The 15,331-nt window shown below is 50.6% G+C and overlaps 2 protein-coding genes across 2 annotated transcripts in view; one reads left to right on the top strand and one right to left on the bottom strand.

Annotated features, from left to right (window-relative positions):
• The first annotated feature begins 239 nt into the window (after positions 1-239).
• Positions 240-1,714, top strand: zar1 (zygote arrest 1). The gene is made up of 4 exons (XM_088395092.1): positions 240-974; positions 1,163-1,255; positions 1,328-1,402; positions 1,469-1,714. Exons 1-4 carry the CDS (start codon positions 267-269, stop codon positions 1,610-1,612), a joined length of 1,020 nt encoding a protein of 339 aa, XP_088251218.1. The 5' UTR covers positions 240-266; the 3' UTR covers positions 1,613-1,714.
• Positions 1,715-1,827: 113 nt separating this feature from the next.
• The window catches only part of fryl (furry homolog, like), a 34,331-nt gene continuing 20,827 nt past the window's right edge, over positions 1,828-15,331 (bottom strand). The window contains 26 exon segments of the mRNA XM_088395082.1: positions 1,828-3,473; positions 3,602-3,795; positions 4,274-4,384; positions 4,879-4,896; positions 5,110-5,178; positions 5,495-5,593; positions 5,702-5,851; positions 5,932-6,139; positions 7,228-7,652; positions 9,379-9,579; positions 10,216-10,416; positions 11,084-11,260; positions 11,342-11,416; positions 11,514-11,675; positions 11,758-11,958; positions 12,123-12,263; positions 12,331-12,599; positions 12,675-13,285; positions 13,361-13,455; positions 13,627-13,814; positions 13,970-14,091; positions 14,192-14,411; positions 14,480-14,662; positions 14,724-14,827; positions 14,893-15,043; positions 15,105-15,217. Of these exon segments, the coding sequence (XP_088251208.1) occupies positions 3,251-3,473; positions 3,602-3,795; positions 4,274-4,384; positions 4,879-4,896; positions 5,110-5,178; positions 5,495-5,593; positions 5,702-5,851; positions 5,932-6,139; positions 7,228-7,652; positions 9,379-9,579; positions 10,216-10,416; positions 11,084-11,260; positions 11,342-11,416; positions 11,514-11,675; positions 11,758-11,958; positions 12,123-12,263; positions 12,331-12,599; positions 12,675-13,285; positions 13,361-13,455; positions 13,627-13,814; positions 13,970-14,091; positions 14,192-14,411; positions 14,480-14,662; positions 14,724-14,827; positions 14,893-15,043; positions 15,105-15,217 (4,711 nt within the window). The 3' untranslated portion in view covers positions 1,828-3,250.

Below are 15,331 nucleotides of genomic sequence, written 5' to 3'. Positions count from 1 at the left end.
ACATTTCAGAGAAATATCAAAGTGCTCAATGTTCTCAAAGGTCACACAGCTGTAAAAGAAATTTAACTAGTGAGATAAAAGAGAAACAAACAAAACCTGCCACTGGTAAAACATTTTTATATGCTAATCTTATAGCACAGTTTGCCTTTAACGGTAACGTCGCCCCTCCCAACATGGCCGCCATTACTGGACGCGCCCCCTGCCTTTTGGCGGGAACACGCCTGCGTTGAATCAGTCCTAATTGACAAGTCACACCTGCAATTTAAATGACCTCAACTCCTCAGCATTGCTGCTTGGAAAAAAAAAAAAGAAAAACGAACAAAATGGCAACATATGGTGACGACCCAGTCGAAGGCTATTTCTATCCATCTTACAATCCTTACGCGGGCCGGTACCGGCGCAAAGAGGTTCCGTGGAAGTACAAAAGTAGTTACCTGTCCCATTATGGCGAGACTTCGGAGGCGTTCAACAACCAGCAGCGGGCCCAGCTCAAGTCCATCTTATCTCAAATCAACCCCAAACTCACGCCGAGGCTCCGAAAGGCAAACACTAAGGACGTGGCCGTCCAGGTTAACCCCAAGCAGGATGCCTCGGTTCAGTGCTCCCTGGGACCGAGAACCCTCGTGTCCATGAAGCGAGACTTCCGGCGCAAGAAGGTCTCCGAGAGTTCCGTGACGTCCGGCGAAAGCGGAAGCTCCAAGACGGTTGTTCGGTACCCGCGTTCGCTGGCGCTTTACTCCCCCGTCGCCTACCGGAACATCACCTGCTTTGTAGCAGAGGACAACGAGGAGGCTGCTGCGACGAAAGTGGATAAGGAGGTCGAAGCTGCTGCGATCGAGGCCGCCGACGTTGAGGAGAAACAGGAGGAGGAGGGGGAGGAGGAAGGAGAAGGCGGGAAGGAGAAGCCGCTCAAATCGGAAGAGCATCCGAAGAGCGACGAGGTTTCAAAGGGGAAAACTCGAGTTCGCTTCCAGGTAGAATCAGTTTGTAAAGTCTTTTGGATAAAGTCCCAAGATGCTTTGCTATTAAAAAAAAAAAAATTATTTTTATTGTACATCAAAAATACCCTTTACACACAATTGGACCCCCCCCCCCATTACAAACAATGAAGTAACCTCGAAATTAGCATTTGTATGTTTAAAAAATATATATTTCAATTTAGTTCCTGGAGCAGAAGTACGGCTATTATCATTGCAAGGAGTGCAATTTGAGATGGGAAAGCGCTTACGTTTGGTGCGTTCAAGGCACCAACAAGGTGAGTACTTACCTGCTTGCAAATATGGGTGAGCGCTTCTGATCCGAACCATCTCATGATCATGCGTTCCAGGTTTATTTCAAACAATACTGCAGAAAATGCCAGAAGGAGTTCAACCCATACCGTGTGGAGGACATCACATGTCACGTGAGTTACTGTTTGAAACTATTTAAGAACTCAACATGATTAAATTGTCATTCATCTCATGTCCAGACTTGCAACAAAGCTCGCTGCTGCTGTGCCTTAACCCAACGCCATGTGGACCCCAAGCGTCCGCACAGGCAGGACTTGTGCGGCCGCTGCAAAGGCAAGCGACTTTCGTGCGACAGCACCTTCAGCTTCAAATACATCATCTGACTGCAGCGGCAAGCAGATGCTGGATATTCACTACTTTGGTTCATGTTTTGTTGCAGCGATGGCGTCGCCACGCACATTCACTATTAAAACGTCTACCTTGCACTTCTTGTGGTTCCGTGAAATTGTATTAATTTTCATCAGCCTCAACAGTCCAGAGGTCACGAATCTGAAAATGAGCTAAGGGTGAGGAAAAAAACAACAATTCCAGCCATGAATGAATGTATGATTAGATCTTTATTCATCCAGAGAGAAGGCTGGTAATGTGAGTGAACAAAACCCCCCCCAAAAAATGTGCCTCTAAAATCAAAGCTCTCCCAGGTGAAGAAAAAAAAAAATCTTTAAATAATAAACAGCATTCAGAATGTACCAGACAAGCAGTGACCGACAGGGGAGAAATGTTCTACTTGCTTGGTGGACAAATGGGAAACATCTCCATCTTTGGATTCCGAGGTTGAAGAAATGTGTGGTGGGATATGGATGCTACAGTCCAGCCCACACCTTTTTTCCTTCTCTCAGCTGTGACATCACAAAAAAAAGGCAGTTCATCCCAGCGTGGAATTCGAAAAGTTTGGGTTATGAATGACTCATCACATGAGCATGGCGTCCTCTGCAGTGCATTAGAGTACAAGGAAGGAGGACAGAAAAAAACTGCTTTGACATGTTCTAAAATATATACAGAGTAAAATAAGTTACGAGTCGTGTGCGCGTGTATATCTATGCATCACAACCTCTAAAGGCAGCTGCTTATTTGGTTAAACGGGTGATTAATAGCCGTTAAGGACGCCTTGAGAAGGGGAGGGGGGTGGGGGCAGATATATTTAGATCTCTATATATGTTTCTCTTTTTACAACTGACTTCCCTGAGGATTTCCCCACAGGCGCTCGCGCGTTAAATAGCCCAACATTTACAACCGAGGAGTTTCAGCTCTGAATCATAAAAAATACATTTCTCCCCAAAAAAATACTCTGCTTTTCATCTCTTTCAAGCATGCTTTTTTTTCTCTTCTTTTTTTTTTTTGCTTATGAACGCATTGTCGATTGGCGTGCAGGGTAGGACAAAAAAAAAAAGCACAAAATAAAACCAAAATCGATCATCCCACTGCTTTGCCAGGCACGCTGGCGTGTGTCTTATTGCAAACGGAATCTTGCATGAGGTTTTGGTGGGGAAGATGCACTACTCAAAAAAAGGTTGGAATTTTGGGCTTTGGGGTGACGTTTTGGGAATCTAAAATAAAAAAAAAATGCTGTCGAACCTTTCCAGGTAAACTTGATTCAACTGTTTATCGATGTTTCCCTACTTGTGCACAACTTTTTTGTTTTCCCCCAAAAGTTGGATTTTCCAAGGATTTCACTTCTGCCTTTCTGTGACTCTTGCACTATGTTTGCCGATGTTACTGCGCTACTCAGTGGCCACTGAGCTAATAGTGTTATCAGAGGTACTGGAAGACTTACAGTAAGGCACAGAAGTAGACTTTCCGGAAAATGTATCGGGGCCCTGAAATTTCACCCCCAAGCCCAGTTTGCCAAACCTTTGCCGAGGAATGTCTTAGCTTCAAGCGACCCTCCGACATGAAGAAGTCTCTTATCCCCGCGCATCCTTTTAGTAGCTAGCCCTTTTGTGCGCCGAGTCTCCCGCCGCTCACGGCGTTCCTTCGCCGGGAGCCTGCGCCCGACTCAGCGCCTCTCGGATCTGCAGGTTGAGCTCCATGAGGCGTCCGCTGGCCTGGGAGAGGTCCCGGCTGGGGCCCACCACGGCCAGGCAGCCCGTCTGGCCCAGCGTCTGGTGGCGGAAGTAGATGTGCAGCAGCGTCTGCACGGGGTCCTCGCCTTCGCTGCCGAAGATGTCGTTGGGCCACAGAGACCTGGTGGAGGGACGCCGGATACATTAGCATTAAGCTAAGACTTTCATTAGCATGAAATCATTTTTTGACTTCCTGACAATAATAAAAAAAAAAAAGGACCAATGTGTTTGCAAAAAATGTTCATCTACCTGAAGACTTTGACTTGGGTGAGGGCTGAGCAGAAATCTCGCGCTCTCAGCGTCTCGACCAGCGACTGGATGGCCGACTCGGTGTTGGCGTGGGCGGCGTCCGGCATGCACACGTCTTCTTGGCTGTCATTTCCCCTCTCGGCCGCCTTCAGGCAGCTCTCCAGGGCGCTGAGCTCGTCCGACATGTTGGTCACCTAGGAGACGGGAGATGGAAGACAGATAGATGGGAATGGCGTGAGTGCATGTGTCGCATAGAAGAAGAATTGAGCAGGGGGGTGGGGGCAGCAAAAAAAAAAAATCTTGATTGAATTTGAGCGCTAACGGCAGCTGACCCCATCAATCCCTATAAGAAGTCATTCAATTTCATTCAGTAGTGTAATCCACTTAAAGGTGCATTAAGATGCAGCCCGGATAGAGAGGCAGCACAGCCGTTGCGCAGTCAGCAACCGCCCTGCACTGTTTCCCTTCAGGCGGTACACTTCCATTAGCTGGGCAGTTTTTTTATTTTTTATTATGCCAAATATTGGAATCGCCAGCTGTCTCAAAAAAAAAAAAAAAATCAGTCGAGCACCAGAAAAAACAAAATATTTAAAATACATTAAAAAATCATTTATTTATTTTTGTGTAAAAGTTAACGCAACATCTATTTAGATTCTATGTTTTTGGTCTCACCTCGGCCTCCCTCTTGATGGTATCCACTCGGTTGATGAGCTTGCAGTAGGCCTGGAAGAGCAGCAGCAGTTGAAAGTGCAGCTTGTAGAGGCGGCGGCACAATTCCAGCTCCTAAGCACACACACACAAAAAAAAAAAAGTGGAGCTGAGCAAGATGTCAAAACACACCGGGAGGGAGATGGCTGAGCGGGGTGAAATGGTTAACGAGGCCCGTAGCCGAGCGTCGTCCAGATGTCGGGCGTTGAGATTCTATCGCTAGTTGAATTAGTCGATTAGAAAAGGATGCATCACGCATCGGTATGAACGAGTCGATGATGTCACAATTTACAGGCAGGGCTCCTCATTGGTCTGGGAGGGTGTGCAATTTATTTGAAAAGGGATGGAACGACAAACATGCAGAATTCTAACAACAACAAAATCAACCCCTCCCACTCTTCGATGGGCAACACATTGGATCCAGGCAACTAAATTGATTTTTTTTTTTTTTTTGCCACTAGGGTACAACAATATGATTGGATGAGAGCGTTCCATGTTACGTGGCCAATCAGGGCAGAGGTATGATGAGGATGCTTGGTGGTGTCTATTAAAACAGGAGAACCACTTACTGCCAGACTCTCCATGTGCTAAGCAAGAAGAAGGTGACAAGGAGAAGGAGAGAAAGAGCAAAGAATTAGTCGGAATCCACACGGAGCTTCTCAAAACTCAGCGACGGTAAATTTGGGGGCATCGAAGAGATGCTAATGGACGAGAACGTGGGATTAAAAAAAAAAAATTCTCAATTGAAGTTTGGCCTCTCTGGTGGTCGGGGGTGTTTCCAGAAGGTTCGCTCGGCCTACCTGTGCTTGGGTGTTGAGCCGCTGGCAGATCTGTTTGTCCCCGAAGGTTTTCCTGCAGTTCTCCAGCCACTAGAAAAAGATGAACGACAGCTTTAAGCGCTCGGCCGACGTTGCGCTGTACTTAGCGTATTAAAACAAAGCGGCCTGTTTGAGACGACGTCATATTTCACCCTGCGGGTGGGGAGCCTGCTTTTCTCATTCAATTAGCGAGCACGCATGCCAAACCTTGCAATCTCATCTCCAGGGCACCTCCTGCCTCTTAACTGATTTAAGGAATTTATTTTTAGCCCCTTGCTGACGCACTGCTGAGGCAAGTCCAAGCTCATTGCTACGCGGATTTGGACGGAGGTTGCTTTTTCTTTTTCTTTTTTTGTACAGCACTTACGAGCTCCGCCGCCTCCCTCTTGGCGTTGTATGTGTCCAGGTGCTCCTGCAGCTCCAGCACGCTAAATTTGAGCGTCTCCAGCAGTCCGCACGACACCAGCTAGTAAAGAGAGAGAGAGAGAGATGTGAACCGTGTGATGTCATCCGTAATCCAAGTGGGAAAAAAAAAGAGCTGCTGGAGAGGGGGGGGGGGGGGGGGGGGGCTCACCGTCTCGGCATCCAGCAGCACGGTAGGGCACCGCGAGTGCGACGTCATGACCTCCAGGGAGCTGAGGAACTGATTGCCCATGCGCTGGAGCTTCTCGCCGAGGAAGTGGACCGACGCGTGCGTGATGGCACCAAATTTCCTCTGAATGCTCTGGAGGGGGCGGGGGGGAGGCATCCATGTATTATGAATAGATCCCATTTCTTGCCAATGCGAAGGTCGCCGCGCTCTACCTGAAAGAGCTGCGAAAAGACGTGGAAGGTGTAGACGGCGGAAGATCCGTCGACGTCTGACAGCATTTGGTTGACGTGGCAACGCCAGGCGTCCTCCTTGTCGTCATAAGCGACGGGCTGGAACGCCGCCAGGATGGCCGACAGGAAGGGCGACGGGGGCGGCGAGGCCTGGCTCTCGGGGAAGCAGTCTGCCTCACCTTCATCTTGACTGGAATGACCCAAATAAAGAAGAAGCCGCAAAGAGAACAGATGGGAAGGTGCAAAATGATTATTTATTCAGAACAAATACATGACTTTAGTAGGGTTAAAAAAATAAAAATCTGCTTGTGAGTCAAGTCACTCTTATCTCAAAGCAAGTCAAATAAGTTGCAGCAAAATAAAAACACAACTCAAGGTCCCACTGTACTGTGTGTATTTTTTTTCCTTTCTTGGTGTTTACTGAGACTCTTCCTCTTGCCAAACCCCGAAGTAAACAAACGCCGTCCCACGTCATGATGGATTTGCTGCAGTGCTCTATCTAGCACAACAACATGAGCAATTAGCCACTTAGCATCGCGCGCTGCTCTCTCGCTCTCTCGCGCGCTGACAAACACGCAAACACGTACACGTATGTACATATAAATATTGACAGTACTCACAGGCCCGTGGGACCAAAGAGCCTGAAGAAGCAGACGGAATACAAGTATCTGAAGCCGACGCTGCCGAGCGCCGCCGCCGCCGACACAGTCTCCGTCCTCATCCCTGCTCTCCCTCTCTCTCTCTCTTTCTCTCTCTCTCTCAAAGCACTAGCGCAGTGCAGACAGCCTCCGCATATTCGCTCAGTGCAACTCGCGGCCTCAAAGCAGTGTGGTGGTGGGGGGGATTGTGATTTGAACAGTCGGGCATAAATCCTCGCAGATGGCCAGCTGCTCAGCTGTTTAGTGCCCCCGCTGTCAGCGCACAATCACTCCGAGTGACCTCCCGCCCCCCCCCACGCACGACGACCCAAATGATATATGGTAGACAGACAGACGCCTCACGACGGGTCCTTCCCGTTGTGCACCCGGTTGGCATAAATTCCCAAACAATCGGCCGTCCTCCAGCCGGAATTGGCCCACCTTGAGGAGGCGGGCCTACGTCATTCAAGACCACCTAGGTGGAAGCCAAACTAAAGATAAACTGTCACGCCGAAGTGTTCAATGCCGAGGCCGGGCCAAGACAGGGGAACCTCAACTCCGGCCAATGCCGAAAGTAAGTGTACGATTTTTAAGATTTTTCTCGTTGTGAGGTCGGAACCCCAAGTCTTAATCCACTCACCTGGACATGCCGGAGAAGTCGGCCTCTTCCTCCTCGCAGCGCTCGTCCAGCTCCTTCAAGGCCTGAGTGACATCCTCCTCCCATACGGAGCCACAGGTGCTGTCCGGATCCGGGTCTGGGTCGAGGTCCGGGTCGAGGTCCGGCTTCGTCACCGCTTCCGCCGGACGGTACAGGGGTAGGACCGTTTGGGGTTCCTCCTCACAGAGAGACCCCGGCGGAGTGTCTATAGCCAGCGGCGGAGGGGGGGCCGGGTCCAGGTCCTCTTGAGGCTCCGGTGACCCCCGGGGGTCCGGGGGATCGTGAGTGTCCGGTAGCTCGCACAGGTCCGGGCGATCAGGGGGCAGAGGGGGGGCGCTGCCAAAGCCCGTGTCCTCGCTGATGCTGCTGCTCAGCTCGTCGGCCGCCGTGGTCACGCCGACGCCGTCCTGCAACGTCAGCGCATCGTACATCACCAGAGTTGACTTGGAACTTTCATTAAGGCCTTCACTTAAGTAATCGAAGATGGTCCAAGTGGACGTTAAAGTAACCTTTTTTTTTTTTTACTTCCTTGGCATGTTAACGTTTCCCGCGGGAATGCCATGAAAATGAGAAGCGATCGATAAACATGAGGCAATTTTAATCTATCACGGCAAACGGCACCCCGGTGCCGATAAAGCACACGAGGGAACGACCGTTTCGAGGCGAATGATTTACCGTCATTCTTCCATTCATTTTCTTTTCCTCATTAAGCTCCTGCGTGTGCTGGAGACCGTCGCAACTAGCAACATGCAAGCGTAGCCCAGATTGGAACGTCGGAACTCGACCTTTTGACCGTGACAAAGCAACAACACATTTACATTCCTGCGAACAAACTTTGTATGGCGGCAAATTCATCAAAACAATCAAATAAAAGCACTTGTTTAAGTTTTTTTTTGGTCGTGCTATTAAAAGTCTAATGCATTCAGCTCGGCCAGCGTGGCAGACGGCCAGTACATCACGGCGGAGAGACGAGCTCCTATATTACGGAAAGCTTTTAGAAAGAGGCTGGGCCGTCCTGCAAGGGAGCGAGCCCGCCCGCCCGCCCGCCCGGGTATTGATGGGTTTTATCCGAGGCTCATTACGCTAAGAGCTGCGGCTGCAATGTCCTTGGGGTGATATTCAAAGCATTGGCTCGATTGAGGAAAGCAAAAAAAGTTGAGAATCCATCTGGGAACACCCACTCTCGTCATTCATTCACACACATTTATCCAAAAAGTCAATAACAAGCAGTTCACATTGTAACCAATTTTGCCCAGTTAGAAACCCATGACAACTCATATTAATTGGTATTAGTTAATTAGTTATTTCCTTAGTTCCCCTAAGCAGTGTTTAATGGTCTATGGTAGTTCAAATAAGCAAACAAATGACAGTTTTAATTTTAAGAAGTGGAGAGTCCCTTAAGTGATTGCGCCCTCTGCTGGCTGAAAATATATGTTTGGAGAAAATAATAATTTTATTTATAAAATTCAGTAACTTATTTTTTTTATTTGACCTCATCTGCAAAAGACATAGCCCATCTGTTTTAATTCTAAAAATCTAATTTAAAAAAATACAATAAATCGAAATGTGGTCAATGCAACGAGTGTTAGAAGCAGCATGCACGCACACACACGCACACACAAACACAGTTAATACATGTGACATATTTTCGGTGGGAGTAGCGGGGAATGACAGTGAGTGTGTTTGTTAGCAAGTGAGTGGACTCAAGCCCATGTGTCATACTCACACAAGCGTTCCGTGGCGGTTACGGCGGTGGCGTCCGGTTCACAATTGTTTAAATGGGAGGATTTCTTTCTTTCTTTCTTTTCATTTTTTTAAGTTGTTATTGATGGTGAGCAGTTACAGCTGACCTGAGGTGAGTCTTTGTTCTTCTTGCGTCTCTCACCCCAATCAAATGCGAAAGCCCCACCACAATCATTATCACCCAGCAGGCGCTCCACCACCCCCACAAACCCGGCAGAAAGAAAAAGAAGAGATTTAGAAGAGCAGGAAAAGATTGAAATGAGCCAAGCACCACCCCGACCGACCGAACCAGTGGCGTCACGAATGAGGAAAGAGTTGAAAGCAAAAAGAGGCAAGCTAGAAGGCACCCCGAGAGCACCACAATTTGTCACTGCTCCCCAATGATCGCACCTCAGGCAGCTGGCTGCTGGTGCTGTCTGAGCGGGCCGTCTCCAAAGGGGGGCTATCCGGACGTGGGAAGGGGGCCGGACGGCGGAGGGGCGCCAGGGACGAGGCCTCGTCGACCGGGGCGCCGCCCGATGACTCCTGGGACTGCTGCAGGGAGTCCACGTGGTTGGACGTTGTGTCGTCCGTGGCCGAGTCGCTGTTGAGCTGGGGGGGGGAGAAGAGGAGGAGGACATTATTAGGGAGGGTTCACTACTAGAGTCTGAACATGTGCGTTATGGGGGACAAAAGTATTGGGACAGGAAGTAGAAATGCAAGGAAGTTTTATGCATATATGCGAAGACTTTTTTTTTTTGCATTAATCGTGCAGGTTTTTTGTATTTAATCATTGTAATGAACCAATTTAGAAATTTCATTTGTTTAATCAGTTGAGCAAATGTTAAATTGATTGATTGCAGATAATACAACTGAGATTATTCATCCACAATCTTTTCACACTTTTCCGAGTACTCTATAAATCAATTCCTGATGCACTAAAAAACATTTTCTGCTCATATTTTTCAACTCCTCTTGTGCAACTAGGCCGTACTTACCGACCGGAAAGGAGGGGAGGCGACAGAGAGCTTAAAGAGGGGCAAGCTACAACCACCGCAGCAACAGAGGTTCACAGAAGGGGGCGGGGCAGGGGGGAGCACCAGCCAAGAAGCAAGCACCAAGCCCCTCTCGTCTCAACACACACTCTCAAGCACATACACAGCCGGCTGTGTGAGGAGCATGGCAAGTTGGGAGGGGGGGTGGGGTGGGGGTACTGTTTTTATGGACCCTGATTAGAGTGTGACTTACGCGGCCAGAGCGGTTGAGAATCTGGCTAGCGCTCAGTACCTCCTCCTCGGACGACTCGTCCGTGTCCTCGTGGTTGGTGAGGTTGAGGCTGGGCGTGCTGCCGGCGTACTGGCACTCCTGCAGAGACGGCGTGTCCCCCTTGTCCATGCTCTCGAGGGAGCGCCGCCGGACACCCCAGTTGAAGTTGTCCATGCTCTCCCCCTGCAGGACGAGCGCAGGCACAGCGGTGAGGCCGAGCAGAGAGTAGGCAGTCGGTTGGCTACACAAATGCATTCACACACACACACACCGTGCGTTTAGCTATTCCTCACACACACACAAAACTAACAAAATAAAGTGAAGCATAGCTGTGATTGTATATGAGAAAAAAAAAAAGACTAGACACGGGAACACCAGACGGAAGACATCCAAAGCAGAGTACACATATACCAATAATTGTAAAAATTGTTTAAGCTTTCCGATTAATGTCAGCAAAGCTGTGATTATCGCATCTGATCTGCTTTGCTTGGTTGTGGGTGAGCAACAGATGTCCTGTGTTAGCATACTGCTCCCCATTGGTCAGTCTTGGTACTACAACATTGGCTCATCTGAACACCAACATGGCAAGAGTATTTGGAGATTCCAAAAAATCAATAGAGATTTAAAATGGGGTAGATGTGTAGCCCGCCTAAACTGCTCTCAGACTTACCTGCAACTCCTTGTGGCAAAAGAAGAGAAGGAACACGGGTGTTATAAGACACTCTGGACAACTAAGGTACACGCTAAGTACAAACACGGACAGGCTCTTTGTGTGGAGTAAGATTAAACACTTGGAGGGAAATTGGATGAGTCAGATTCCCAGAAAAAGAGGAATTTCGCATTTTCTCACCTCGGCGTCCTCCAGCTCGATATCTAAGAAGTCAAAGTCCTTAAAGACGCCAAACTGCTGCTCACTGCCCATCTCCTCTGCCTGCGATTCCTCCTCTCGTACCACCTCCTCCACGGTCGGGATCAGACTGGTCTGCTGGTCCACCGAGTCCAGGTCCTCGCTGGATGAGAAGACCACCTGCGTTGGTGGGGAAAAGGAAAAAGAGACGAGTTAGCTATAATAAGTTCTGTTCGATATAAAGTAGGAGTCTTATCTTACTGATGGATTTTTGGGAATGCCAGACTCTGGACCGCACAGGCACAGAACATTCATAAGTCTTTCTCTGGTTCTTCTCTGTCAAGACAAAAAAAAAAAACAGGGAACACTCAAAATCCAGCTGGAGGGGGAAAAAAAAAAGCTAGGAACTTTTTTTCTTTCTCCACTCTTATACCTGAGACAGTTGCGGCCTCTTCCAGCTAACCGGCACCAGACCGTTGGAATTGGATCCCGAGGATGTGGAGGACGTACTCCTTGTGACGGCGTTCATCTGAGGTTTCCCGTTACGTCCGGCCGCCGTGCGTTGATCGCCGTACTTATGTCCGATGATGGGCGTCTAGAGAGTCACATGATTAGTCGTTGGTCAGTTAATAACTTAAGCTTAACTTGAGCTGCCTCTAAAAAATAAAGACGTTCACCTCTGAGATGTCAAAGTGGAAGTCCAGCGTCTTCCCGGGCAGCTCCTTGGAGGAGTTGTTGAAGATGCGCGTGAAAGCGATTTCCGGCGAGCCGCATGACTCGCTGCTGTACGAGCGTTGCACGTCGTCGGGCACCACCAGGCTGGCCGAGCGGGACACCACCAGCTTCAGAATATTCTGCGCCTCCTTCCAGTGAGCGCTCTGCAAGGAAAGACGCGGTTGAGGAGAGTTTTGGGTGGAATGCGAAAGGGAAATATTTTCATCCGTCCCTGCCCTGGCTCACAGCGGTTAAAAAAGCAAACGGGCAGATTAGACACAAAAGGGCTACGCTAGTGTCAAAATTGTTTTATGAGGTGGAGGCTGACCTGGACATATTTGCCGATGATCTTCATTATCTCCAGGTTGAACTGCTTAACCGGGGCGGCCGAGAGGTCGATGTGACTCAGCAGGCTGTAGATGATCTGCAGCAAGGACTGCTGCATGGCGGGAAGGCCCTTCTCCAGCAACTGGTGACAAAACAGTCGGTCAAACACGTACAGGCAGGTCAGGGGGTGCCTTGTTTTCGAGACGCACCTCGGCCAAGTAGGTGACCAAGTTGAGGGTGATGTCGGCGAAGGCGTCGTTCACGTAGCGGCACACCACGTTGATCCAGTTGGCGCAGTCGCGCGAGTAGCTGTGCGTGCTGTACAGGCTCATCATGTGGGCCAGGTTGCAGAGCGTGGCCGACTTGTCGTCGGCGCACAGCTTGGCGATCTTGTCCGCCGTCTCCTTGCAGAAGGCCGTGGGGCTGTCAAAGTGCTGGATGAGGTGCGGCAGCAGGCACAGGATGTTCAGCGGGAAACCTGTAGCGAGACCAATGCCGGTTATAAAATAGTATCTGGCGAATCCAAATGAGAAAATAATACAAGTCGACTTGCCTGCTAGTTGCGAGGGATCGACCAGCGCGTGCCTGGACACGCTGATGAGCTTGCTGAGCAGCTGGATGGTGAGCTCCTGCGTGGCGGTGGAGGTGAAGCCCTTGAGGAAGAGCTGAAGCAGCCCCGGGAAGCTGTACCACTTGAGCTTGGCCTGGATCCTCTCCAGATGCTCCCTGTTGTCCTCCCGCTCCAGAGGGAGCTGGCCCAGCAGCTTGTTGAGCAGACGCAGCGCCAGCAGGTACTCAAACTCGTAGTCCGACTCCAGCAGCGAGGCGGCGATCCAGAACACGGTGGCCATGAGGTTGGTGGGGTCCACCGGGGGTTCGGCGTCACGGCCCGGGCCGCCGGTGCCACCCGGGCCCCCGCCGCCCAGCGCTGATAAGCTCCGGGTGCGCGCCAGGTTGCCGTGGCTGCCCCCGAGGCGGTCGGCCACGTCCAGGGTGTTACTTCGCCGCCGGTCCGCCCTGCGCTCGCCCATCATGCTGGTCCGCAGGGAGTTGCTACGATTATGGACGCAGTGGAACAGCCCGCCGCTGCTCAGGTTCAGCTGGCCCGTGCTCTTCCTGTTGGCCGCAAATTTGGGCCCCAGCAGATGATCACTCGTGGAGGTTCTGAAAGGAAGAAATGAGCAAAAAGCGCTGAGAAGATGAGCCCGCTACGGGTACACGGCAAACGTCGGGACGTACTGCACTAGGGCGGTGAGGAGGTCGTAGTTTTTGACCGTGTCTGCCAGTGTGTCGATGCCAGATTCCAGTGTGAGAAGAAGTTCGATGACAAAACCCTGAGGGGACAAATGTAACAATTAACTTCTTCAATAGCTTAGAATACAACATCCAATAATAATAATATTAAAAACACAATAAGATATACAACTTTAACAGGTGCTTTGCCTCAACATGCCACTAGATGGCGCACGGGTGGTACATTAGCCACAAGTTGAATAGGTCCTAACCTGAGCCTCCTCTCCAGGGTCGCCCACAGTCTCAACCAGCCTGGAGAGGATGTCGGACAAGGTGGCGGGAGTGAGCGGCTGCTTGAGCGCCCGGAATATCTGGAAGGAGCGTCCGGCGTAGTGGCGGGAGGAGCACGACAGAGCCGTCTGCAGGGCTACGTCGCTCAGCAGAGAGTCGAGCTGAAAACCTGGAGCGAGGTACGCAAGGAGTACAATAAATAAAAAAAAAATCAAATAAACACTAACACTAGTGACACACTGTGAAAACCATTGAAATCAACAACGGCGCCAAAGCGCACATTTCTGTGAAATTGCGGGAGACACTTGTCTGGAGAAAACACACCTGGCTGGGAAAGTTTGAATACATTCATGACATGTCGGACAAACACGCTCAGCTGCTCGGCGCTCTTGATGTTGGGGTTCTTGGGCGACACGTCCTCGTGGTTCCAGAGTGGTCCACGCTTCCTAACAGACGGGTGGGGAGGTTCAAAAATGTAATTAGAAAAGAAAACGAGGCAGAAATGAACACCCGCCACCTCAAATTGATGCAATGAGCGCTCCTGACCTGGAGGTGATGAACTCGATGAGCGCTTTGACCTTCTCGTCCTTCTCGGCCGTGGCGTCCACCTCGCTGAGGATGGACGGTGACGTGTGGGACAGGTGCGACAGGTGGGACAGGGACGAGCCGCCGGCACCCAGGCTGATGCTGGACGACGTGGAGCTGGAACTGAGGCCCGAGTCCGTCACTGGCGACGGCTGACAATCGGGCAGCAACTCTTGGACGCCTGGCACCCGCAAGCACGCAAAGTTAAATCCACACAAGGGGTCGGTCTCCGGTGACAGAAATGGCTACCTGTGAAGTGGAACTCGGGCGGCGGGGGCTTGACAGTGAGCACCCTGGGGTCGTTGAACTCCCTGTTGCGAAGCAGCACCATGGCCATGCCTTGAACGCTGCTGTTGGCTCCCTGCACGATGAGCAAGTGCAGCAGGAGGCGCTTGCAGTGCTCGTACACCTCCGGGTGCTGATGGTCGAACCCTGGCGAGGTAGCCACGTTAGCGCCGAGCCGGACGGCAAGCCGCATTGACGAGCGAGTTACCTATAAACACGGCATGCAGCAAGAGATGCAAATAGGCATTCCACTCCACTTTGACGCCGTGGTCCACGATAAGGTCGGTGAGAAGGATGACGGCGATGTTACATCTGAAACAAAGCACATTTGTTACTTTTGGCAGCCCTAAGGAGGACCCCAGGCCCGGGTGGCGTACCTGTGCAGTGCTACAGCGGGGGTATTGGTCTCCGGCAGGTAATCCACCAGCGGGGACCAGCAACCGCCCGTCGGGGGGAAGGGCAAAGGCTCCGGGCGGTTGTGATCCATCACTTTCAAGCGCCAGTTAGCATAAAGCGGCATGGAGTCGCCTGGAGGAAGCGATTGGTTAGCCGATCGTTTGTATCGACGCTCACGCGAGCGTGAGCTTACTTTTCTCTTCTTCGTAGGAACCTCCCGAGCTGCTACTGTAACGGGACTCCAGGCGGTGGTGCTGGCGGTTCAGGTTGGTGTTCAGACCGCCGTAGATGTCGAGGTGTGTGTAACTGCTAAGCACAAACAAACGCTGGTGTTACGTCAAACCAAAATTCTCGCATTTGTTCCGTGTTGATTCCCAGCAGTCTAAAATCAAACTTGACCCATTCAAGTCCCAAGATCTG

This window comes from Syngnathus floridae, chromosome 13, assembly GCF_059516105.1.
Source record: "Syngnathus floridae isolate MCC-2025c chromosome 13, RoL_Sflo_1.0, whole genome shotgun sequence".
Classification (NCBI taxonomy): domain Eukaryota; kingdom Metazoa; phylum Chordata; class Actinopteri; order Syngnathiformes; family Syngnathidae; genus Syngnathus; species Syngnathus floridae.
This window is presented reverse-complemented; position numbering and strand designations above follow the sequence as displayed.